This window comes from Rutilus rutilus (genome assembly GCF_951802725.1).
Source record: "Rutilus rutilus genome assembly, chromosome: 9".
Taxonomy (NCBI): Eukaryota; Metazoa; Chordata; class Actinopteri; order Cypriniformes; family Leuciscidae; genus Rutilus; species Rutilus rutilus.
In genome coordinates, this window is record NC_140223.1 from 42,669,021 (window position 1) to 42,696,257 (window position 27,237).

At 39.8% G+C, this 27,237-nt stretch overlaps 1 protein-coding gene across 1 annotated transcript in view; it reads left to right on the forward strand.

The window, feature by feature from the left end:
• Positions 1-18,189, forward strand: part of aadac (arylacetamide deacetylase) — a 44,284-nt gene extending 26,095 nt beyond the window's left edge. Inside the window, exons 2-5 of the mRNA XM_084419355.1 lie at positions 3,787-4,015; positions 5,474-5,543; positions 16,981-17,152; positions 17,254-18,189. Of these exons, the coding sequence (XP_084275481.1) occupies positions 3,787-4,015; positions 5,474-5,543; positions 16,981-17,152; positions 17,254-17,874 (1,092 nt within the window). The 3' untranslated portion in view covers positions 17,875-18,189. The remainder of the gene's footprint in view (positions 1-3,786; positions 4,016-5,473; positions 5,544-16,980; positions 17,153-17,253) is intronic.
• The last annotated feature ends 9,048 nt before the right edge of the window (positions 18,190-27,237 follow it).

Genomic DNA, 27,237 nt, shown 5'->3' on the forward strand with positions numbered 1-27,237 from the left:
AATATTTTGAGTGTTCCTTATTCTGTCCCTTATTTTCCTATAAAAAAACACGATTGTCCCTGGCAGCCCTAGTGAGAAAACATGCTTGATATAATATACAAATCCTGCATCTGTGGTTGATGGTAAATTGATTTTGAATTTATATGATTTTTTTTTTATAAAATACTATAGTATTGTACAGTTATGATAGAATTGTATTATATACATTTAGTTTACAACACCATATATTGAATAAAACATAAAGCGAAAATACACCTGATAATTCATAATTTTGCAGAAGTAGAGTTAAAAAATCTTTGATATTTGTTTTTTGTAGAAAAGGTACATCGCCATCTTGTTCTGACCAAAGTTATTTGACCCCAATGATGTCATGATTTTGCAGCCTGCCCGCGCTCAACTCTGATACAGCGAGTAGCTGAGAGAAGGCGAGCGGGCGAGACCCTTCGGGGTTCGACATGTCTGTGAGTGCATGTGGGCGCGACACAGCGGGCACATGAGAAGCACTGAACACACCTTTGGCCTGTGACCGTATGTGTTTTGGTTTCGTTTTTACAGAAACCGGAAGACATGCAGTGTGCAGTGTATGTGAGCACATTCACTACTTTTAATGCGCAATCGACCTGAGTTGATTTTATGAGCGCGAGCTCTGTGTGAAGAGCTGTGCTTGTGTGTAGGAATGAGCACGTTATAGTGGGTATTTTTTCTACACTCGTAACACCATCGGCCGTGGCCGGAATGCCAGAAATTACACTCTTTGAGGGATATATCTGGGTCGCCGTAAAAACGGCGTTTGTAAGCAGGCAAGCGGGCTGTGTTACCGACTTGTTTACTGCTAAATAAGCTGGAACAGTCACATTTTCTGGAACTGAGCGAGCTGGTAGTTTTGGTGGAAGTCTGGCCGCAGCGAGACTTGAACACTGTCGTTTTCCTAGAAGGGCTAGGACGACTTTGAGGCCTCGGGCTTGATGTCAATCTTTGGCCGGGGACTACGTTGAGGGCGGCGGGCAGCAGAGCGAGAGCGCGGTCTCGAGCTTCGGGCCCGCTTCCTCTGTGAGGCGGCGGCGGCGGCGGGCGGTGGCTGCGGCTGTGAGCTTCGAGCAGACGGCTGTTTAGAGCGACCTGTCGCGGAGCTAGCGCGCTTAGGCAGGAAATGTTTCATGGCCTGCGATGTCTTCTGTACCTCAGCGAATCTGTCCGCAAAATCCTTGACGGACGATCCAAAGAGTCCAGCAGAGGAGATGGAGTCCGGCATCTCAGACAGTGTTAGCCACAGGTGTCTCTCAGCAACGGTGAGAGAGGCCATAATCCGCCCTACGGCCTGTGCAGCAGACTTAGTAGCGCGAAGAGCGAGGTCTGTAGCGCTTCTCAAATCCGCGACGCTTACAGCTTCCAGTCCTTCCTCATCAAGTTTGCAGAAAAGGTTGGCTTGGAAAACTTGTAGCGTGGCCATTGTGTGCAACGCAGCTGCAGCCTGTCCAGCGGCGGTGTAAGCGCGGCCGTGCAGAGCTGAGGTGGTGCGGCAGGCTTTAGAGGGGAGCGCAGTCTTAGCATGCCAACCAGCAGAGGGCGGGCAAAGATGATCGGCTACAGCTTCCTCTACTGCAGGGAGAGACTGGTATCCTCTGTTTTTGGCATCATCGACAACGGAGAATGCTGCAGAAACAGAAGTCTTAACTCGGGCTGTTGTCCGGGGGTGATCGACTCGAGTGAAGCGGGCGGTGAAGCTGGCGGGCGAACCGGCGAGCTTGCCTCAGTGGGAGGAGGTTCAGGGCCTCGCTGAGCGCGGCGCTTCTTACGGTGTGGCAGCGCAGCGGGCTGGGGTGCAGACTCGTGAAACTGTGCTATGCGAGTCCTCAGAGTCGCCATAGACATCAGCTCGCAATGAGGGCATCCGCCGTCGGCGAGCGCGAGAGCTGCGTGATCTTCTCCCAGGCAGGAAACGCAAATAACATGGCAGTCCCCCGTCGCTCAGAGGGGCTCTGCACGAGCCACAGAAGGTGCGAGGCATCTTAAAAAAGACGCTCGGCTCTTTTAGAGAGAAAAGTGTGAGTCGCGGGGCGAACACACACTAGCAATGAAAAGGATATAATGCACCGGATAGCACAGCAGGAATGTCAGCAGAAGGAATGTCAGCCCTCCCCCGAGGAATAGGCTTCTGTTGCCCACCGACGTCTACAAAATGAAATATAGCGCCATTGACTTTAGACCAGGTTTCAGTTGGCCAATGGCACAGTCTATTTCTGTTGCCTCAAAATAGCAATGTGCCAACACACACCTCGGTTTCAGACCTACAATATGAAATATAGGCTATATTGTTGTTCTCTATTTTTAACTTTTGATTCTATTTTTCTGTTCTAAAAGTTTGTTCTATTCTGTTTTGTTTGTTTATCTTTTTTTACATATTTAATCGGTCTCATTTTTGTTGAAATAATGAAAAAAGTTTTTTTTACAAGACCGTGTGCTGTGTTTTTTTAATTTAAAAAACAGCCTACAAACAGATATATTATAGTTCACTGTTCGTTCAAATAATTGTCTATATGTATGTATCGTTTGTTTAAACAACGTTAACCAAATTTTCTTTTTATTTAATAAAAGTATTACTTTATAACATGCAGTTTCAACCCCACCAAATCTTAGGTTGTTTCATTATTGTACAGCGAATGTCAATAGCTCTTTTTTGTTGTTGTTTTGTCATGTTTGTTGTAGGCTTATTTGGAAATCACCATAGTTGTAGTATTTCATACTTACTGTTAACTGACATTAGCCCCGCTTGGCGCTTATGTTTCAAAATGCGGCAATTGCAGCTGTTTTGCAAAATGTCCCTTTGCGCCACCTGGCGTTCATTTCGCGAATTTTGGCATTCTGGTTGACAACCAACTGTATGTTAGGGCACGTAGTCTTTCTTTACGAAGTGACATCGCCAACTTGTCTGGCCTGCCCTGCATAATACAGTGTTATTAGTCGTTTTCACAGATCCGTGTAAATGGGGATCATTTTGATAACGTCATCTGTACAAAGAGAAGACTTTTCCATTTTTAGCACATCATTGTCGTGTAAACGTACCCTTAGGGTGATCCACAACCATTGGAGTCCCAACATGGTTTATAATATTAACCTGCAAAATATCAAAAGCTATTACTTTAAAGAGATTTTAAGTTGACATGAAATGGAAGTTGCGATAGTCTTCTCTTCCCTATTGTGATGTATATCTGAGTGAAACGCTTCTGAAACAAGAAAAAATGTAGGGTGGAACTTGATTTTATCCGTAAAGAATTGGTTGGATGGTTGTGGTTTGCTATTGGTGGATCGCATGTGAGTGACAGGTTGCCCCGCCCTCGTCATCAGAGAAGAGAAGAGATGCCGCTGCACAAGAAAAGGGCAGTTATTTTGATTAAAGACTATGAGGACAAATGAATTAAAAATAAATAAATGATGTGCATGGATACATCATTAATAATAAATTCTACAATATTTCATAAAATGGTGACTTTAAGACTTGATATGGACTAGTGACAAGAGATTTGACTCAAACTCTGCATCAAAGACTTCTGAGAACATGCTGGAGTAACATTATTTAACATTAAGTGGCTAAACAAAGGGCTGTTGTGCACTGAACCAAAGGTTTAGGGTGTTCTGGCTATTAGTGAGATGATCTCAGCTGATCAACCATGCGTCTGACTTGCACATAGCCTTTGTGGGAAAATACAGCCATGCATCATGTGGCAAGCTATAAATAACCCAAACACTGCCGTTTCAATGCATTTTTATTTTTTTCTGTCTTCACAGGCAGAACTTAGTGAGCAGGTGGGACTTCTGGACTTTTGGAGAGTTATGATGTTCATCACCTTTGCAGAGCGAGTAGTAACTGTGTCAGATGAGAGGGTGCAAGTGGCAGATGAGATTTTTGATGGTGTAGAGGTGATTGTGTATCAGCCTACCCAGCAAGAAGAAACTGGAGAGCTGAGAAGAGCCATCATTTACCTGCATGGAGGTGGATGGTGTCTTGGCAGCTCCCGTGAGTATAATTAACCACACACTCCTGTATAACGGAATGTTCTGGCTTTCATATCTTAAGAGTAAGGTAAATGTATTTCTACTCAAGTCATTTAAGTACTCAGGGATTAAAGTTCTCCTGTTGCTGCGACAGATTTTTGGCATGTATGAGATCAGCGCAGATCAGGGTTAGAAATTAACAGGGGCTTGGGGCAATAATTCCAAAATTCAGGATGCAAAAAAATGATGACTGTCGAGATGTGAAAATATATGAAAAGTGTTGATTTACAGCATTTACATTTAGATCATGTTGCATCAAAGAAGGTATGATCATCACGCTCACTGACTGAATTCTGCACTCTCGCAAATTCAATTATTATAATCAACAAAGTCCGGTACGATGTACATGATTCATTTAGCAGTGTAGACAGCTTCAGGGTGTCACGTAATGTAAATAATAGAAACTCTCACGAGTCAGGTAGACAGGCTTTAATATCAAATACTCAAGATAAACACAGGGGAAAAACATTATATATTACACAGGGACTAAATACATGGAGCTAACAAAGAAGCTTGATGAAATAATTAATGCACAAATTAACAACAGGGGAACTAGGGCAGAACTAGGGGGCTGTTTACACGACACTGTTTTCAACTATATATGTAAAACATTTTAAGCGTTTTGGCCGTTCGTTTACATGACAATAGCGTTTTGGGTGCCTGAAAACGCAAACCTTTGAAAACGGGCTTCAAAGTGCACGTTTTTGAAGACGGTCTCCATGTAAACAACAAAAACGCGAAACTCTAAAGATGACGTCATGCACATGCGTATTACGTGTTCAGTTTATTCAGTTAATGGCCTGGCAGCAGAATACAGCATTTTTAGTTGTTTTCGTGGATCTGTGTGAATGGGGACCGGTTTGACAATGTCTGTACGCATTTTTAAGCATATCGTTGTCATGTAAACGTACCCTAAAAGCACAATGAAAACACAGGAAAGACCAGACATGTTACACTGGGATTAGAACAGAGTTTTTGTGCGTGCGCAGAACTTGTGCTGAACTGAAGTCATTGAATGGTCTTTTCTCTTCATTATACAGTTTATTTCCAGCTTGAATGACTTTTGTTTTTCATGCTGCTAAGATAACCAATGTGAAATGTTGCTTTTGTAATGCGTAAAAACAAACTAAATGTTGATTATTTGTATAACTTAGAAAGTGTGTCAAATATTGCAATATCAGTTTTATTTCATAGATTAAAAAACGCTTCAAAACTGTACAACCTGTAGATAAGCTGTGCTAAAACATCTTCTATTAAAATGCTATTGGTCTCAAGTATTGAAAATAAAGTGATGGATAAAGGAATGTGACCTAGTCTGGAAAAGGTTAACATCCAGAAGATATTTGCTTTAATCCCTGAGTACTTCTTCACCGGCTAAATTAAATAAAAGTCAAAAAGATTTTTTTCTTTCTCACCATAGGTATGGGCCCATATGATCTCCTAGCCAGGCACATGGTTACAGAACTCAACGCAGTTATTGTATCTGTAGAGTAAGTATCTAATGTTGTTTATTAAATCGTCAACTCAATAAAATCATCTGTAACCCGGTTTATAATAAAATAGTAATATTTCGTAATAGAATTCCCTCAAATTTCTTTTAAGCAGGTCCTTTTTTTTGTAGCTTTATCTGAATTAATACTAAACATAAATATGCAAAAAATGTGATGGCCAACAAATGGTTATTTTCATCTACATCAGTTGAAACCATCATGTATTCTTCTCAACAGTGATGGGAAGCCCAATACTTGTCCGCAAGCTGGTTCTTTCGGATCGGATACCTGTTATATTTCCAATACCTATAATTTGTTATGCTTTATGCTTTTCAGCAAAACATCAGTAACATACATTTTGCCCTCTTTATGAAACCCTCGGCAGACAGTTCTCAGCATATCAGACCAAAATGACTAAAGATTTTTCTTTGACAAGGAAGGGAGGAAGGTTGTAAAGGCCGGGACTTCCCTTGTTATAGACCATAGAAGCTTGGGTATCTTCTACTATTGGAAGATATTAGCTTAGAGAGTGGCACCACTATAGTCTCTATCAGTGTTGCTCAACTGGTGGGTCGCAGTGTGCAGTAAAAAAAAAAACAACATTGTACTTTGTGTGATAGTTGGGAAGGATTTGCACGCAGGTACAGTATGATGTTTATTCTATTCACCATGTTTCAGTAACAGTTCTTGTTAGTATTGTGTATTTACCATGGTAACTGTTGTTTACATTCAAAAATGTTGTTTACATTCAAACCCCAAATTGAGTTTGAATATGTATAGAGAGGTCCCAAGCAAATGGAACACTGATCAGCATTATGGTGACTTCAAACCAATTACAGTGGTAAAGAATATATTTATTACAGTGGCATGATCAAAGACAACATTATAATGTGAAATCACAATGAAACAAGAGCAGTAAATTAATGTGATGTCAGCATCATTCTGCTGTTGATTCAAAATCATTTGTATGAAAATGGTCAGGCCACCAAGGTCACCAGCATGTTCGGTTTAATGGTCGCTAGTCTTGTGTTTCCAGTACCTTCCTGTCCTGTGGTTCCCACACCAGAACCTTTTCACAACATGGCCGTCACACCAGAGCCTTTTGCTGCATCTCAATTCTCCTACTTATACTGTGCCCTAAAAGTATGTACTCTTTTTGTGAAAAAAAAACGTACATACTTTTGAGTGTGTAGCAGAAGATTAGACAAGCTTTGGGACATACTATCACGTCATAAAATTGCGTCTTTAACGGCTGCTCTCTGTCGTGTCATGTTACAGTAAACTGGCCTGTCAATCATCTTGTCACAGTCAAAATCCTCCACATTTCATTTAATTTCCTACCATATTGGAGAGAAATGCAGGAGCACATGGATCTGCAATCTTTCATGCATATTAATGCATAATGATGCATTTAAAACTTAATGGCCAAACGGATCTTTATAAAAGTCCACATTGTTATTGCAGATGAAATATAACACGGATAACATTAAATATGTTTTTTTTTTATCAGGTTAAACTTTGATTAGTCACTCAAACCTTTATCTAAACCTCTCACTGTCGGTTGCGCATATCCGCCTTTTTTTTTTTAAAGGGACAATGCACATTAATGAGGACAATGTCCAAATGTAAATGAGCCAGATCTAGCCGTACAGACTAATTTTCATCTGGAGTCTGTTTGTAGTGTTTGTAGTTCCTCCTCCAAAGCGCAATGGGTTGTGGGCAATATTAGCCTTTAGAGTGTGCATGGATCAACACTTCCAAAATCCACTGGAAATAGTAGACCATCTGGGGACTTCTGGCATACTCTTTTCAACATGCTATGCTTTGGGACAAACTTATTTTAATCTCACATACTGTTTAGGTTGGATAGTATAGACATTGAGACGCAGGGCCTGTGTCCAGGTCTTCCACTCCATGGACCTGGCCCTTTGGTTTTTGACCTGGTTTTTGGTTCATTTGCCTGTTCTCTGGATTTTCCCTGTTTTATGCTTGTGCCATGGACTAGTGTTGATTTTGGTGGCCAGTTTTAATTTTAGTTTTAGTCACGTTCATACTCTTTTTAGTCTAGTCAAGTTTCAGTCGACTAAAAGTCTGAGCAATTTTGTCTTATTTTAGTCAGAATTATCCATGACTATTTTAGTCCAGTTTTAGTCAATGAAAATTGTATTTTAGTCTCTCTTAAGTAATGCAATTCAATTCTATTTAACCCAGTCAATATATTATAAGTACCTAGTAGTATAGATGAAACCAAAATCTTCTTTTAGCCAAACCCATTTCAAACAAGGTTATCTTATTATATTATTGTTACCTTATAGACTCAAGAATACATCCATTCCAGAAACGGAAGACGCTCTGATTTGAATTTACAACATATTTATTTTACCAACCAAACATGTTAGAAGTACACACACATACATTGAAATAAAATAAATGAAAACAATCAATACGTATTTTCTCTCCCAAAGACGGACCCCGGCTGGCCGGCCATCGGTCCCTTTCTCTGTGTTAGACTTAACTTTGTTTGTTGTCGTTTACGCTAATTCACCGCAGCTGCATCTTCTAAATAATGCCGCGAGTGGGGCTTGAGGAAGTGACGTCTCTGCGTCTGCGCAGTGAGACCTGATGCAGCCCCTGAAGTGAGACACGGGAAACTGGGAAATACTGCAAAATAATAATAACGCGACTAAATGAGACGAAATAACGTTATAACATTTCGTCTCGTCTCGTTTTGGTCAACGAAAATTAAGAGCCACATTGTAAACCACATTTAGTCTCGTTTTGGGGTGATTCTTCAATTGGGGGCTATTTTGCCATCTTACATTTTGATGAATGACATTTGGTTGAATTTGGTTAGAATTATGTCAAGACAATGTTTACATGCTTTGATGTAAAGATATAATAATGGACACGACTGAGCTTAAATATAATTTGAGTATTTTATATCTATTTGCCAACTGGCACTGCAAAACGTCATTCCCGTCACAACATCAAAAAGTCTCATAATGCAAAGAATGCATCAAGGAGATCATTTAAACTCATTTATCTTGCAAACATTGTTAACCTTCAACAATACGTATAAAAAACAAAAGTTTTCCATTCAGCGAATTACATATATTTTCTTGTTCTTACCATCAAAATGTGTTTTTCTGTGTTCATCAAAGCACACTTGTTTAATTCTGGGAAATTAATTTTAGATGTTTTTTCTTTGAATAGGTGGATGAGTATTTCATTAGGCTTTTCATGTAGCACCTCAAGACTGAACATAAAACATTTTTAAAGGTATGTTTGATGTAAATTAAGCAACGTGGCGGTAATGACATACTGTTCTGGTAATGACATAAATAAAAAGTGCACTGATACATAAAGCAAATTTAAAGGCTTAAATAATGACTTCTGGTGAGTGTTGTTGAAAGAAATGGACAGATGTGAGGAGATATACATAAATATGACACAACCATGAACATGTTTATTTCAATCATGAAGAAACCATACAATATTTTCTAGAGAATCAATTGTCACAATGGGATAAAACAGCATAAAAATATCCTTCATAAACATTTCATAACTATGACTATTACCATTAGGTGAAATATGATATGTTTGGGTTAAAAACTCAAAATGTGAATTAGAGATGATAAAGGGAGATGGATGGGATGTGGAGAGAAAGAGATACTGGGCCCTAGTTTAAATGACAGGCACAGTGTAGTCACTCAATGAGCAAAGTGTCCTGAAGATTAACTCCAGCCATGCCATTGTGTGTCATGTGGGAGTATTGTGGTGTTTGGACCCAGTGTTTTTGCTTAGGATCTTGCTCATGGTATTAAAATAAGCTAATTTAATTTCATAAAGAATTGTCCTTGTTATAAAATTAGGTTTTATTTAGAATTTAGACTTTGCACTTTTCCTGCAATTTAAATTAGGGCCCACTGACAGAAAAAGAGGTTGTAAAAAAGTTGAGGGAGAGAGCACACTAGTTGACCAAACATGAATATCCAGAACTATATATCTCCAAGGACCGCCCTCTTGACAGATCTCTTATCAGTGGGAGAACAATTTCTCCCAGACGTCTACTGGCAGCATCATGTGCCTTTTCGTCACTGGCTGAGGTGGTGGGATAAGACACAGAAAATCATGCGGCTGATACCACAGAATATCATCCCTCATAGGCCAAAAGAAGCAGTTCTGGCCTACACGACTCAAAGTTTTAACAAGAATGCAATTCTCTGCATCCACATCTTGAACTATTCCTGGATATACCTCCCTGTCATATTTCACAGCACACCAACAACCTTTCAGTTGGTCTGTGATTTCAGTGACCCTAGAATAACCTGCTTGTGCATCCATCAGAGGCACATCTATGTTTGAAGCTCCGTTGGCTGTAGTGGGCCCTCTGCACATTGTCACCGACTGTGGACCATAGCATTTGCATTCATCTGGAGCTGATTCGCCACTTGAATTGTGCTGGAGTGTTGGTGAAAATCTGTTTCAGAGGGGGAAGACAGTTAGTGTTGCTGATTATCCACATTATATTTAAATACGTTTACCTGAAATTTACCTGGTGAATCTTCATGGTCCCACGGACAGTGTCCAGTTGTTGGGGAATTAAGTCATCATTGGCTGCAATATCATCTTCTTTGATATAAAAGAGCTTTATTTTTGTTTGTTGTTCAGACAATGCTTCAAATAAGACCTCAGCTGATGGCAGATCCATTCCCCGTGCAACAAGGGCATCTGCTGTTCTTTTAACAGCTGCCCCTACCCCATCCGCTGGGCCCTTTCCATGTCCAGCTTCAAGGAAATTCCAAGTCAATCTTTGAGAAATCCTAAATCAAATGGCACAGTTGAAAGTGAGAAGAAATTCTTCTTTGATCTGTACTGTGTTGTGGGGCCATCACTAATGACATGAAGTGTGGTAGCTGATGGCACTTGCTCCTTGAGGTAAGACAACACTGGTGAGAGATGCGCCCAGAAACCTGATGGATCATGCCTCATTGAAGAAGAAATCGAACACAGGGACAAAACTTCTTTGGTTGTGTAGGCAACTCCTGTGTGTAGGGTGATTTGTTTGTGTGAGTCACCAACATGAGCAGCTTGCACTTCTGATGCATATTTGCCTAGGTAATTTTCAGCAAAATCTATCTGGATAATAATTTCATCCTCATGTATATTCTCTTTGAGATGACGTAGTGTGGAGTGCTGGTGCTGAATGTTGAAAGTGTGTCGTCCAAATTGATCTTTTAAGGCAGTGGTGAAATCCTCTAGGAGAATTGCAAGTGTTCCATACGTTTTTTCTTTCACTGCGAGATGGACATCTTTGGTTTTTCTTTCACGTTCTTCTACTTTATGCCTCCAACTGAACCAGTGGGTCTGCAGAGAAACTGTCAAACTCTCTTGTTTCCAGCTGCTTTTCCTGGCAGATATCACACTCTCTGTACATGCATCTCTTTGTTGACTTGTCACAACACAATGACTCCATGAGCCTGTCAATTTTGTTTGATGCTATAACCTTATGGTGGAACAATTTGTCAGCCATTAGCTGTGTCTTACACAAGCAGATGTGTAGACAACCCAGAATGGTCGATGTTTGCAGAATTCTGCATATGGAAGTTTGGCATGTGGATATTCCACTGGTTATGTTATATGTTTGTATAACCACTATAGCATTTTCAACAAAAGGACATCAATACGTGGATGCCTTGTTCTTATCAAACAGAGGCTCTAGGCTGTTCTTGCTGTTCACATATTAACTTTTAGTCAAGCATTGCAGGAATGGTAGAAATGAATGTGCTGTTGACTCAGCTGTGATCTGATAACCATGAACAATGAATCTGCAGTGAGAGTAAGCCCTATCTGCACGTGACAGCGCTTCAGCACTCTAAATCAGAATCCCTGTATTATCATGGACTGCAGCAAAAACAATGGATCGTCGGAAAGAGATAAAGTTGAAACATAAAAGCCAAAACAAACTTAGTGAAGTAACAATAAAATGTTTGATAACCTTCAGACCAAAAGTATGATGCATTCTATTTGATCTTCTTTACATATACAGGTAGACTTCTGCTGCCAAACTGCCTGCTTCTGTGAAACTGTACACAATCCGACTGCTTGCCCAATGTCCAACTGTCAGAAACTACAGTGGAATATATAGTGGACTACAGCAGGGGTTTTCAAAGTGTGGGGCGCGCCTCTGCAGGGGGGCGCGGAGAGTGGTACAAATTATAGCCTAATAATTAGTTTAATAAATTAAAAAAGTTAAATTGTTATTATTCTGAAAATAAGGCCTCGTTTACACTGCAGGTCTTGATGCCCAATTTACCGTCCGTTTACACGTTCTTTCAACTGTATTCATGTGTTTACACTTGCCATACTATCTGAAACATCGCGCATGCTTAAAGGGTTAAATTATCTTGCACAGATGGACGAACGTGAAATATGCTTGATGCTAGCTCTGCGAGATCGGCCTATGCAAAGTTCGCCAAACATCACCATGATTTTGACGAAAAGTGTCATTATTGCAGCCTTGTGCATATGCTTCAGCTATTGTGTGCGAGAGAGATCTCAGGACTGGCGGGAGCATATTGTTTAAATATTGGCTTTAACGAGGAGCAGTGGGTCCGAAATTTTAGGATGAGCAAGCCAACCTTTGATATGTTGTGTCAACGTTTGTCCACATTCCTCTCCTACAACGACACACCGTTTCGTCGGGCCATCCGTCCCTTTGCAGATGCGCGTCGGGGTTTCTCTCGTCATTAAACCACGGAGACGTTGCCTAATGCCTATCCGATCAGCCTGTTTACATGACAGTCGCATTGGAACATATCTGATTTATTTCCACATATGAATGAGGCCTGAAACCGATCTCGAAATATCCAAATGCATGCATTGGGTATGTTGTGTCAAAAGGGAGGCCCACTGTCTTAGACTTTTAAAACCCCTGGACCACAGGACACACAAAACAGGACACACTAATAATTTTTTTTGTTCTTCAACATTATTTGGCTAATTAATGTTGGTAAAAATAGTGACTGAAATTACAAGGAGATATCTAGGAATGTAGATAATGACCTAACTTGAACCCAACTCAGTTTTCCAGACAAATACTTTGAACCTTGATACGGTCAAGGCTCTTGATATAGATTTGTTCTTGATACGGATAATATATATAGTATATATAGAGGTCCTGATTACATAGTTGAGCAATGAAATTTTTTATCTATTAGTCCTGGCTAAAATGTTTGGAAGGGGACGGGGAGGGTGCTCAATTATCTTCCCACCACCTGCTTGTTAATCAATAATCAATATTTAACAGTAATCATCAAAATAAATGTAGAATAGAGTGTGTACATGATTTAAGTCGTTTTGGCTCCCATGTTCCTGTATTGCATACATGTCCCTTTCTGCATGTACACAAAAACTACACTACAATACACAAAAGTATTCTTGGACACTTAACATACAGTTATAATCAAAATGATTCAATCCCTATTGCAAATCAGGTTTATTGGCAAAATGTACAGACTTTCAGCTGTTTGCAGTTAACAAATGTAATTTAAATAGCTCTACACAACAAATGTGGTTTTCCCAAATTCAACTGAAAATGCAACTTTTAATGAATTCTGCAGTCTCAAAATTATTCAGCGCCTTAATGACAAGCATCTTTAGTACTTTGTACAACACCCTTTTGCTGTTATGACCTGCTGCAAACGAAATGTATAACCGACACCAGCTTCTGGCAGCGTTTTTGAGGAATCTTAGCCCATTCCTCATGAGCACTGGCCTCCAGTTCAGGAATATTCTTGGGTTTGTGTGCTGCAACTCCCTTCTTGAAATCCCACCAGAGATTTTTTATGGGGTTCAAGTCATGTGACTGTGATGGCCACTGTAGACTCTTCCAGGACTTCTTCTGCAACCAAGCCTTGGTGGAATTTGAGGTATGCTTGGGATCATTGTCCTGTTGGAAGGTCCAATGACGCCCAAGCTTCAGCTTCCTCAGAGACGCCATGACGTTTTCTCCAAGGATTTCCTGATACTTCAATGAATCCATCTTGCCTTCCACACGCTGCAGGTTTCCAGTGGCAGAGGATGCAAAGCAGCCCCAGAGCATCACCATGCTTAACTGCAGACAGAGTGTTCTTTTCAACATATGCTTCATTGTTCTTCCTCTAGACATACCGCTGATCCATAGTGCTTTTGGGTCAGTAGTGGTGTACGCATGCGTTTAGTACGCGCCTTACTGTGCAGCTGAAACCTGTTGCCACCAAGTCTTGCTGCAGGTCTTTTGCAGTCACTCAAGGAATTTTTTAACCTGGTTTCTCAGACATCTGGTTGGCTTTGTTAGCTTCCTTTTTCTGCCCTGTCCAGGTAGTGTAACCACTGTTCCTTTGAACTTGCGAACTATAGCTGCATTTCCACCCCAGGAACTAGGAACTTAGGGGTGGTACTCGGTGTGTTTACACCGCAGGAACCAGGGTCTAAATTAAGTTCCGGGTAAATATTTTCCCCTCCGAAAGTCCCTGCTCACGAAGTAGTACTTTTTCAAAGTTCAGGAACTTTCAGGGGTGGGACTTGGGCGCTGAACATGCTGATTGGTTGAGTTCATGCCGTATTTTATTTAACCACCATCTGTTGAGGTGTGTGCAGTAACAGTCGTCTGCTATTCGAATCAACAATGGAGTTTAAAAAATACAACCGATGGACCGACGACGAGGTTCAGGCTTTATTAAGCTTAAATTCAGAGGATGAAATCCAGTGGGAACTGTAAAGTCACGCGCAGTCCTATGTCACTGTGCTATTTGCCTAATCTTCACGTTACTTTAGGCCGCGGTGGAAACGCGGTGGTAGGGATGTCCCGATCCGATCCACGGCATCGGTATCGTGCCGATACTGGCCCAAAACGCTAGATCGGATATCGGAGGGGAGAAAAAAATTTATCCGATACCTATGATCCGATACCCATAGGGGTGGAACGTACGTATTCGTACTGAACGTACGTTCGGTGCATGGATTTACACAGAGAATACACGGTATAAAAATAAATAAATCTCGCGTGCACATTAATTAATGTAATATGGAACTAACGTTACTGTTAGATACGCGCATATACGGGTTCTTTAGGGACACCTAATCTGTAGCCCACCTTAGCTCTGAACGCGCGTCTTTACCGCTTCAAACGCTCACTTTATCATTATACGCGCGCGGCGCGTCCTATTCGCTTTGGACGCGCGAATGGATTCAAACTGTTCAAGCATCGAACTAGACGCAATAGACGCAAATTTGCCGCTCTATTCGCGTTTGGCGTGAACGCAGCAAAATGAACAGGCTGCGATGTCAAGATTGCAATGCTGGAGTGTGTGTGTGTGTGTCAGAGAGAGAGAGGCACGGGCGCGATCGAACAGTGGAAACATAAAAACATACTCCGTCATTTTCATACAGGACATCATTAAAACTGCAAAAACTGTTTAGCTTATATTTGTGTAAAACACAACATTGTGCTTTTGTCAAACTGTAAACTCTTGTCAAACTGTAACTGTCACACACGCACACGCAAACACACACACACACACACGCTGTTTAAAAGCAAAAATGATCTCATCTTTTGGACATTCATCATTGCATTGGTTTTCATTTCTTGTCCTAAAACAGAGCACTAATCTGTTTATTTTTAAGTTACACATTCTACATTGAATAAAAAAGAAAATCAAATGTGTTTTTAAAAGTAGTATTATTTTATACAGAAATAAATTATTTATAATTCAGATGAGAATAAAGTTAAAGTTCATTAAAATTTTAAGGAAACAAATATATTGATCTGAAATATAGCAAATTAATTTTACATTCATTCAGGTTACCAAACATATCTCAAGGTCTTTTGAATAAAGGCTGGCAGTCTTTCATTATCAGCTGTTGTTGTGGACTATATACTGGAGAAGTATTTGTTCTCCATTTGAGTGAGATGTTTTTATGTGGCTAATTGAGCAAAGTGCTTCCATATATTTATATTATTAGTATTAGTTCAAGAATAAAATAAAAATATCGGATTGATATCGGTATCGGCAAATAGCCAAAGCTTCGGTATCGGTATCGGAAGTGAAAAAGTGGTATCGGGACATCCCTACGCGGTGGCTAGCAACAGGTCTAGGGAAAAAAAGTTCCTGGGACAAATTGTTCTGGGTAATTTCGGTGGAAACGCGGCTTATGTTTCCAATGGTGTCTCCTCATTTGTGAAGGGTGATGATATCTTCGCTTAACTTTTTGGACCATTCTTTGTGACCATCACATTTGACTGCATGTTAGAAATATGGCTCTCAACAAACCTAGCCAGTTCAGATATTTCATGTGTTCTAGCTCAAGCACACCTGGTACAACTAATGAAGACTTTGAATAGTTGCATCAGGTGGCTTGAGACAACACCTCTTTTGCAGATGTGTGCTATTGTGAGGGATTCAATACAGGGGGTTGAATAATATTGAGACTTCAGAAGTCATTAAAATTTGCATTCTTTAGTTGATTTTGCAGAAACCACTTGAAATATTTGTTGTGTAGAGCTATTTCAATTACTTTTGTTTGATTTGTTCATTGCAAACAGCTGAAAGTCTGTACATTTAGCCAATAATTTTGATTACAACTGTAATTCACTGATACTGTCTACCATAAGTTTTGCTGTATTTGATTGTAAAGCAGAGGCGGACCAAAAAACTCTTGTTGACTCCTGCTCTTGATATTGCAAACACCTTTCTTTTAAGTAAATTTTCGTATATTGATTGTAACCCTTGACTCTGGGTCTTCATTCAACTATTGGTCTGCGGGTCTTAAAGGGATAGTTCACCCAAAAACGAAAATTACCCCATGATTTACTGCATCCAGAAGTGCATCCATCCATTATAAAAGTAGTCCATTCAGCTCCATGGGGTTAATAAAGGCCTTCTGTAAGAAAAATATCCATATTTATAACTTAATCAACCAAAATAACTAGCTTCCGGCATACAGAAGAGTTTCTATATGGGCTTTAGTCAATTGTCACACCTAGGGATGTTTCCATTGCGCCAGCAACTGATGCAGCATCTCGTTCCCTATTTAGGTTACAAAGATTCCATAAGTTATAGAGACATTTCCTAAGCTTTGTTTAGCGAGAAGTCTGTTGGAGCTTGCAAACCAACAACAAACACAGAACAAGCTTCGTGACCTCAGTTACCAGTAGGGGAAGCTCAGCCACTAGTACAGATGGGATGCTATTTGTTTGTCCTTTCTATTAATTTATTAAAATATATTAAAACTGCAACATATGTAGTTTGTGCTGACTATGAACAGCCATGCTGTCCACAACATCCCTTCTACTCATGTGATATTGCTCAGGTTAATCAATATTTGAAGAATTGATTTATCCTGACAGAAAAATAGAATTAAGAGGAACAATACCAGCATGATTTGCTCTGTGCAGGTATCGTCTGGCCCCAGCTTATCATTTCCCTGCCCAATTTGAGGATGTGTATCGTGTGGTGAAGTACTTTCTTCATGTTGAGGTCCTGAAGGGCTACCATATCAATCCAGAACGGATTGCTGTGTCTGGAGACAGTGCAGGAGGCAACCTTGCAGCTGCAGTGGCTCAGCAGGTAAAATCTAAAAAAAAGTTTACTTTAAAAAAAAGTGAGTTTAATTTTTATAGAATAATGTATAATCTTGATATGTTTAATATGTATGTATGTATAATCAGTTGCAGAAGGACCCACAACAGCATGTCCAACTAAAGGCCCAGGCTCTAATCTACCCTGTCCTGCAAGCCTTGGATCTTAACACTCCCTCCTACCAGCAGAACCAGTACATGCCTATACTGCCTCGCACACTGATGGTGAGGTTTTGGAGCGAGTACTTCACCAGCGATAAGTCATTTTTCAGAGCCATGATGGCAAACAGACACAATAACCATGAATCGGCTGCTTTGCTTAAATTTGTCAATTGGAGTTCATACTTGCCTGATTCTTATCGCCAGACATACAATTACAGTGCTCCGCCTGTGGCCACTAGAACAAGTCCAGTGCACTCTATCAGTCTCCATCATTCGCTTGCAGATCCACGAGCATCGCCACTGCTGGTGCCGGACACAATGTTGCGTTTCCTGCCTAAGGCCTATGTGTTGACCTGTGAGTATGATGTATTGCGGGATGATGGTTTGATGTATGTCACACGTCTGCGTAATGCTGGAGTTGATGTCACACATGAACATTACCCCGGTGGATTTCACGGTGCACTAATGTTCACTATGTGGCCCACAGACTTTGATATTGGACACAGGATGGTGGACAACTATGTAACATGGCTTAAGCAAAATCTATAAGATTAATGTATAATGCAACAGTGATTTATGCATCAGTTTTGGTTGAACTAGGTTATATATTTTGTTTTTATTTATTTCATTTTTTTTCTGTTGTTTACAGTGCACCACTTTTTGTCTTAAAAAGGGCACACTTTTGATTGTATTAATCCATTATGGTACAGGCATTCCTATTATGACCAAATCTGGTTTTAAGAAACACTGGACTGTATTATTTGTAAAGGTCAATCATAAATGAAGAGTGTTGATGAAATGTATCCATTGTTATCCCTTAACTATGTATGTTACTAATGAAGTTGTTCAACACATTAGCATGACAATAATTTTTTTGTTGATCAATCTTCTTAACATTACACTAATATTGTTTTATTATTTAATTTATTATTGTACTATATATATTGTACCATTATTATTTCTCTAAATCTTTTGCAATTGTCACTGACTGCTTGATATTTTGACAGGTTTGGTTTGATATGCAGTAAACTGTCTGATGAATTTCCTGGTTCTCTGAATTCTTATCTAGCTACGTTTGATTTGTATAAACAAATTAATACTTAGTAACTTATGTTTTATAAAAAAGACAGGCCAGTTAGCAAAATCATGGAATGAGAGAAAATACTTCTGAATTATGCAACCATGCGTCATATCATCTCACAAAAAATTGTTCTTAGTATATTGCCTACAAACAATTTCAGTCATATGATGCTTTGAAACAGCAAGAGCTAACTAAAACAACAAGCATCAATATCAACCACATAGTAGTGGGAGTGTGTAGTCCTAACTATGATTCTGCAGAGTGACTATTCATTCTTCACAGCTTATAACATTTCTACCTTAAAAGAGCAATCACCTTTCCTTCCATTGCTTCACTGAATGGTTGTTCCCAGGAGGTCTTGTATGACATTACATCCTTCAGAGTTTTCACAGCCACCTCTTGTGTACTTGGCTCGTCGTTCATTTTTAATTGTGCTTTCGCATGCAATCCCTGGCATTAAAGCATGTCAGCATCCCATACCAGTGTCAAATACATTTTTGGGAAAAGTCGATAAATGTGCTAATGACATTAAATTGAGCAAAATGCAAACATTATGCCAAAACATGTTTACCTGAAAGTGCTTTTGGCCATGCTTGTCCAGGACAACCTGAGTGCAACCAACATGCTTGGTAAGTTGTTCAGAAAACCTATTGTTTATTGCAACATTGTAGTGGTGCAACAGGTTTTGCATGGAGTTCATACTGCGAAAAAGGTACATTTACAAAGTAGTTGTTTGTTCTCGTTTGAGAAAACAACTGCTCAGCACATAGAGAATGAACTCTTCCAGCCAACTCAGCAACAAGCTGGATTTTGCGAAGTTTATCGCAAAATTCCTTCATGTTGTTTTCATGAGATCTGTCGTAAAGCACATAGTGTTTGTTGGAGATTTTCCTTGTGTCAGACAGAAACCAGGTTAAATCAGGTCAAAGGGTCTGTGAGGATGGATAAGAACAAGCTCAGAGAGAAGATGTGTATAGGTGGTTGATACAAGATGGTACTAAAAACATGTAAATTAAGATGATGGATGGCGGCGGACACTGCAGAGTCATGTTACCTGAGATTTTTTTTTAAATGGGTGTGGCCAAAGATTTTTCCAAAAAAAGATGATTCTAACGGTAGCGAGATCTCGAGGCGGAGCAAAAAAGAAAAAGTTAGCTGATTGGCTACCTAGTGATAAGAACAGGTATAAGACCTGAAGTTCGACTATTGCAAGTCAGATGGCCAGCTGGCATCTCACTTTGTTGTTTGTCCATAAAGCTAATTCTTCTGAGACCTGGAACTTCGACTCTTGAGAGATTTCTTTGAGACCCGATTTGAGGACTTTGAATTTGCCACAACATAATTGGCAAGTGAAGCCAGGGGTGAAGAAGGGGTCGAGGAGTGACCGGGGACGGCTCTCACAAAACAAAGGCGCACCATAAAATAAGGTAAGCAGCTTTTTGCTTATATTTGTTTTGTGTGGCTCCTGGTAAGCTAACGCCTGGATGGTAACGGCCTTAATAATAGACCCCACCAAAAATAACCTAAAATTGATAAGGAATCAAAAAGAGGGTAATTTCCAGGTCTCAAGAAGGAGCGCATGCGTAAGTACAATAAAGCAAAAAGTGCTTAAAATGCAAGAAGTGCGTCAGTTAAAAAAGAAATAAGCAAGAAGTGCATCAGTTAGATAAAAAATAAGCAAGAAATAAGTTTAAGAAGTGCTTAAACGGAAGAAGTGCGTCAGTTAGATAAGAAAATAAGCAAGAAGTGTTTGATTTATTCCCGAAATAGAGCATACAATTGTATTTCAGAAAAATGTATACAAGGTTAGGATGGAGAGATAAAGTTTCTTCTGGTTGTGCTGTGTATTTTGCCTGATCACTAATCACTATCGCTGCTTTGAACTGCCTTAGTTGGGAGCGTGTCAAATGCACAGATTAGGACTGTTTGAAAAAGAACGATATTCATTTATAAGGAGAAACTAGAATTATGAACAAACACTTGTTTCTCTCTCATATAGCAAAAGTAAACAGTGACTGTGATATGAGAAAGAGAGGCAGAAAGGAGGGGCTGCAAGAAGAAAGTGAGATATATGTGTGTGTGTGTGTGTGTGTGTGTGTGTGTGTGTGTGTGTGTGTGTGTGTGTGTGTGTGTGTGTGTGTGTGTGTGTGTGTGTGTGTGTGTAAGGAAAGGAGGGAGACAGAGAGAAAGAGTTCACCATTTATAGTTCTGACTAGCTTATGAACCAGAAAGTGAGTAACCATTTCCAACACACACTTTGAGAGATTTTATTTGTAACTGTCATCCCCACCAGTGGACCTGTAATAGAGGAACTGCATATTTAAAATACCCGAGAAAGACTAATCAGATATCTTAATAAATGTCTGACCATCTTGATGAAAACTAGTTAAGAATAGATGCAAGCTGGGTTAGTAAGGTACACTAAAAAGGAGTGAAACACACTGATAATAATTAAGATTATAATGGCATCAACACCTGTAGAGATACCAAGATCAAAATATTAATTTTGCAGAGATACTATAGGACAACCCTCCAAAAATGGGGAAAGAAGCCTAAAAACAAAATGACCAGCTGAGGGAACATTAGATGTGGCTATGTGCAGAGACACTGAAACATTCGTAAAAAACATTCATAACCGGTTTACTAAGAGATCAAGTAAGATTGGTGAAATCTGCTAATCCAGTCAGAAGTAAAAGTAGGCTAATTTCACAAATACCAAGAAAACGGCAATACAAATAAGAAGTTAATCTGAAAGAAAATAATAAAATTGCTTAAATGTTAGTTGACCGGTCTATGGGGGAATTAAATTAATAAGCAAGCCTAACAGGGATTGATATGGAGGATTGTGCAAACTGGTGGCCATCAAAAACACTGGAGTTTTCTCCTTAGTATAAGTGGTTTGTGCAGTTCCCAGAGGGAAATAAAATTGACAAAAAGGATTATAGAAATATCTGACATTTAGAGATAAAAATATATAGAGAGAGATGGACATGCTAGATGTGGGTATGACTGATCTGTTATATAAAGACGTAGCCTATGAGGTTTGCATCTTGTTGTCCCTGGGAGACAGTTTTAAATTTGATCCATTGCAGATTTTTTTTTTTTTTTTTTTGGATTGTTACTTAAAATAACTTGTGCATTGTGTTGAATGAGCAGGATTGGGTGACCAAGCTAAACAGACATTTTTAACAACCATACTGTATTATACACAGTTTACAGTAATGAGACTCATTGATTTAATCCTGAAATGCTTGAGAGAGTAGGGATTGATATAACGAGTGATAAAAGTACTATATAAGTGTCATGATCAATGAGACGGAAGCGAAAATGCAAGTAACTCTTTATTGAAAAATGAACAGTTCGAAGATCTCAGGAAGACTGGTGACGCAGGGACAAGATGGTCAGCAATCCAGGTGACGAAGTGACGAGATGATGAAGTAGGTGAATGGTGAAGTATCCAGACAACGAACGTAGACCAGGTGAACACAGAACCGGAACAGGAACAGGAACAGGAGCACGAAACTGAAACGCTGACGGGAACAGGACCAAACACACACGGAGGACATCAAACAACGATCTGACAAAGAGAGAAGAGTGCAATGAGTATTTAAAGGTGAGGGAATAGTCTGCAGCTGGTGATGGGATTGAGATCAGCTGGATCGCTGATCAACCTGGAATGAGCGGAACCCACACACACACCCACACATAACAACAATTACACGAGACAAGAAGAAAACAGTGAATTCATGAACCGTGACAATAAGTGACTGAAAATAAGGCTGAAAGGCTTTCTCTTTTCTGCAAAGAATAACTTGCTTTATTAAACTTGCATGAGGAAACTGCTGTTATCAACCAGATGAGACTTCTGAAATTAAGGGACAATTGAAAGAGATAGTTGCAGAATTTATAAAGGATGAATTTGATTCATGCGGATCTCTGAGTGTTCAATTTCCAGATGACACCAGACAGCTTTTGGGACGGCTGCCTCGACATAAACAACAGCAACTGGACTGTGCAACAAGTGAGAGCGAGAAACATAAGGACACGGCTGCAGAGAAAAGAAGAGGCGTTCGGTTGGTGGGCCTTCATCCCCCCTGGAAGAGGAAGCTGAAACTTCTGAGGGGCTGGTATGGACAAAGACTGTGTTGATGCAGAGACAACCAAGAAAAACATCCTGCTATCATGCAAAATCGCCTCCTCTGTGGCTTGGCCAAAAGCCAGACTGAGGGGAGGCAGAGAGACAACAGCATCAAACCACGATGTCCCAACATGACACCAGACCCTTGAATGCCAACAAAGACTGACAGATCAAATGCATCGGATGAGGAGGGAAACACTCAGACAGCAGCCCAACCAGTTCAACTGATCGCTGGTCCAAGCAGAAGGACTTCATCCTTTACTGAGAGGGCACAGGTGATACGCTTTCAATGATCACTACAGAGATCGCTTCAAATTTCATTGATTGGACATATTAATTGTATTTTGATTATTCACTTTTATTCAGCAAGTTGAGAGTTTGCATGACTCAATAATTAACTAAAACTGAGGCTGGACTCAGCAGAGTGAGGGACTATTGCATTAACCATCTAGGGGTAAATGCATAATTAGATAATTGATGATGTTGTCCATTGAACAGAGAGCTTTTGGGCTCTGCTTTCAAAACAGAGCTGATGTAAACTTGAGTGATACTGAGCTCTCTATTAAGAAAAAAAAAAAAGGACATAATGTGTTCAACAACAAAAATGTAGATGATAAAGCTATGGTGCTGGTCACTCCATCTTGGTCAATAGTTTTTTTTTTTAGGTTTAGAAATAAAATAGTAACTACACAAATTACAAATACGTGATATCACAAATGCTGTCGTTACCAGGGATTACGCGATGTTAATATTGTTGGTCATGAATTCAAGATTATGATGAGATCTCCAGTCATTTAAAAGCACAGCTCATAGGCAACAGAAGAAAAGATTATGAAGAGAAATTAAATTAACAGATGAATGACAAATCAGATTAGAGAAATTGATAATGGTTCTTTCAAACGACACCATGTCCAGACCCACCAGATAATTTGATCTATTAGATATTGAAAAATGTGGGGTTTATGACAGCAGTGTTTAACACAATCAAATGGCAACTGATATCGGCCAGCTGTGTTAATCAAAACATTTAGGGTGCTTCTGCTTTCACATCTGTAGTTCGGCTCATTTGGTTCGGAACAAGGGCGAAAAATTATACAATATAGCATTTTTCAGGTGTTTTGGTTCCTTTTCACACAACACTGATCGCTCTGGTCCGAATCAGTTTATGAGTTGATAAAACAAACCAAAATGCAGTCACGTGACAACATCCACATCACTCGTTGGCCAGATTTCCATTTCCATAACTGCACTTGGTTCCATCGTTCCATAACGATTGGTTAGAGAATTAACGTGCAGGACAATTCCAACAGAACTCCCGGAAGTAAACAAAGAAGTGGAAAATCCGGCAGACAACACGCCGCTGTTTACTATGGAGAGACGACTGCGTGGGCTGATTGTATCCCTGGTCATATTTTACACCCACACCACTTTAGACAAACAATAATGTTTGAGAATGAAGCGAGGATGCGGCTCGGCTGTTAATGCACTGCACGTGGCGAAGGCACATCACAAGTCATTTCAGGATGAGGCGTGCATTAATGTTACTAAACAGTGACATGCTCATCATCCACAGAAATGACCAACGATCCATCAGGTAATGTTGTGCCCTTTCTCTCTTTAAAATTGTTTTTGACAGTTGGTACCTAATATGGTCATCAGACCAAATTTCTATCAGGCTCCGCACCTCCTCACAACTCCAAGTTTGTCTGCAAGCTGCCATGCTTAAAGTGCAAACCGTCAACAAACATTTCTCCTCATCCCATAATGCACAGCGCAGCTGACTACGGCAACTGGTTCAGTCCAAAAATGCGCAGTTCTTTGGCAGTTGGTTCTGTTCGAGGTCGGATCACGTTCTCACCACAGACGGACCTCTCCAGAGTTCGTTTGAAAGCGTACCGAGACCTCCTATTGGTCCGCTTTTGGTGCGCACCCGAGTGCGATTGCTGCATTCACACCTGCCCAAACGAACCGCACCAATGGGGAAACCGAACTCTAGTGCGATTCAACCGAACTAAATGAGGCAGGTGTGAAAGCACCCTTAGACACTGTCACATGTAGGGTGGCCATACGTCCGGATTTTGGCCGAACAGTCCGGATTTTAAGCCCCCTGTCCGGCGTCCGGCGCAACCTCAAGCCGGACACTCATTTGTCCTCCTCTCTGGAGTTGCGCTGAATCGCCCTGAAAAAAACCCCGCTCTAGAATCTTTATTGGGACGCAGCAGCATAGCGTCTAATGCCGTAAGATCTCTGGTCAAACAAATGATTGGCTGAAAGCGGTGTCAAATAAATATCTGATATATCATTGGTTAAAAATGGAGTCCACGTGCTGGCTACGTCATATCATAACGTTAACATGCCGAAACGTTAGACCTCATTTAATCCGGAATGGACAAAAGAGCACGAATTTGTCCATGATGACCCTAGAGGTGCTGTTGTCGCCTGAGCTGCTGCAGAGGGTGAACTTCTTTGTTAAAGGTATCGACTCATTTTTTCATTTCATAACTCCTGACACAAATTAAGACATAACTGTCACTATGAGTTTCTCAGAATACAATAGTGGTCAAATACTAAAACTCGAGTCTTATATCTTTTTAATGATGTATAGTTTGTCAAGGTATAACATTAAATCTGATAGTAACTTTGAACTAAAAAAAAAAACGCTTCAGTGCGCGGGCGCACTGGCAACAGTTAACAGGTTAAGAACTGAAATGTGTATTTATTTATTTTTCGCATTCATTATTTGTTTATTTATGTATTTCTGTTATTTCCAGAAGTCCAGAAATGTTGTTTTCTGGCACTGCGCACTTTTTCAAGAGAGGTTCATCTCAGCGGTCAGTTTTTGAAACAGACATCACAATGTCTTGAAAAAATACAAATACTAAGAACAAACACTTGTTTTGCCTCTTCTGTTACACATACGTCTACATCAAGATATATCGTAGATCAAATTGTCTGGCAATGAATAGAGTAGGCTATTTCAGAATCACTGTATCATGATACCATCGATATGATGGACAAAATTGTATTGTAGTTGCGAGTACACCAGAGTCCTATGCAATTATTCTTGCCTCACTAAATGCCGCAAAGTGTCCTCCTTTTTGGTGTTATGGAAATGGCCACCCTAGTCACATGGGGAATGCCACATTGCCTACTTTCAGTAGCTTTTGTCATCAGAGTTGTATTACCAATTTAGAATTGGTTGTATTCGCACCTTGAAATTTAGGATAGATAATTGAATATAAAATGAATTCTATATCGATAAGTCAAGAAAGCATAAGCAAAACCCTCAACTTCAGACTATTGGACAAATGAGGTATTAAAGGACAAATAATTACACTAGCAACCCTTTTTACTATTTTAATTTCAGATGTGTGTGGTTTTGACAATCGCATAAAGGTGGGAAGTGAGTAAAAAAAAAAAAAACTAAAAAAAAAACAGTTGATGCTAGATCATTTTGATAGAAGATTGATGGATAGCCGAATGCAATATTTGTGTTCAAAATAATGTCAGAAAAGGTGTGTATAGATTTGATTGGTCAACCATGGGGAATACCAATTGAGTTTAAGCATAGCTTTAAGCATGAAGTAAATCAGGCTTTGAGTATATTTGTATGCATAACTTGATAAAATGAAGAATGGATGAATTACATTTATTGCAATCAACAGAAGTTCATTAACACACTGAAGGCACATTGAGAGCCCTGGGAGAACAGTTGGGAACTCATAAGCGACATGACATGGCAAAACAAACCAACATTTTATTGGTTATTCACGGAGAAAGAATATGTTATATAATATTTAAAGCTAACTGTTTTACTTATGTTCCAAATAATACAGCTCCTGATGAACCATTCACCGAGGCATTGAAGAAACTGAATAGTAAGGCTCACTGAAGTCACTGAAAATAGGAGATAAGCATATTGGGAACTAGTTATATATTTGGATCATAGTTGTTATTTTTCTGTTGCTGTTCTGTTGTGTTGTGCCTTTTCTCAGATCTATTCTAGCCACTGCGGCCGCCAAACAGATGATTAATGTGTCAGTCAAACGTTCGGGAGTTGACATCGGGTGCACAAACTCAGGAGTGTACCCTATTGGGCCAGGTCTGGACGAGGAGTGTACCCTATTGGGCCAGGTCTGGACGAGTTGGATGACTTCCTGTAAGAAGTCCTGGTGAAGGAGTAATGAAGAGGGAGGGTGCCTTGTTATTTTTTTATTTTTTTTACTTTATTGGTTTTAACAATTTTGACACTGTTTCTGAATAGAAAGGGAGTTAGTCACACTGTGTATTTTATTTTTGGGGTAAAATTAGATAGATCATTAGAACATGGGTAGAGTAGGGAGTTAGTTAGAGGGGTTATTTTGTTGTTTTGATTTTTACAAGGGCTCCTTCCAGAGTGTATTCTTACATACATTCTTACCTATAATCCTACTGAGTATATTTTATATAATCACACTAACTGTTCACAAAATATGAATATGTGAATGAGAGGGGACGATACAAGGTTTGAAGCAGGTCATTGCCCGTGGTACGAGGTAATGCAACCAGACATAAAGGGAAAAGATAAGAATGTTTTTATTACTTTTTGTCACTTTTTACTCGCTATAAAAGAGTTCTTTTTAATATTGGAAAGTTTTCTATGAAATAAATGTTAAGTACATGCAGTAGACTACTGGAAAATGTTTTCACGGGG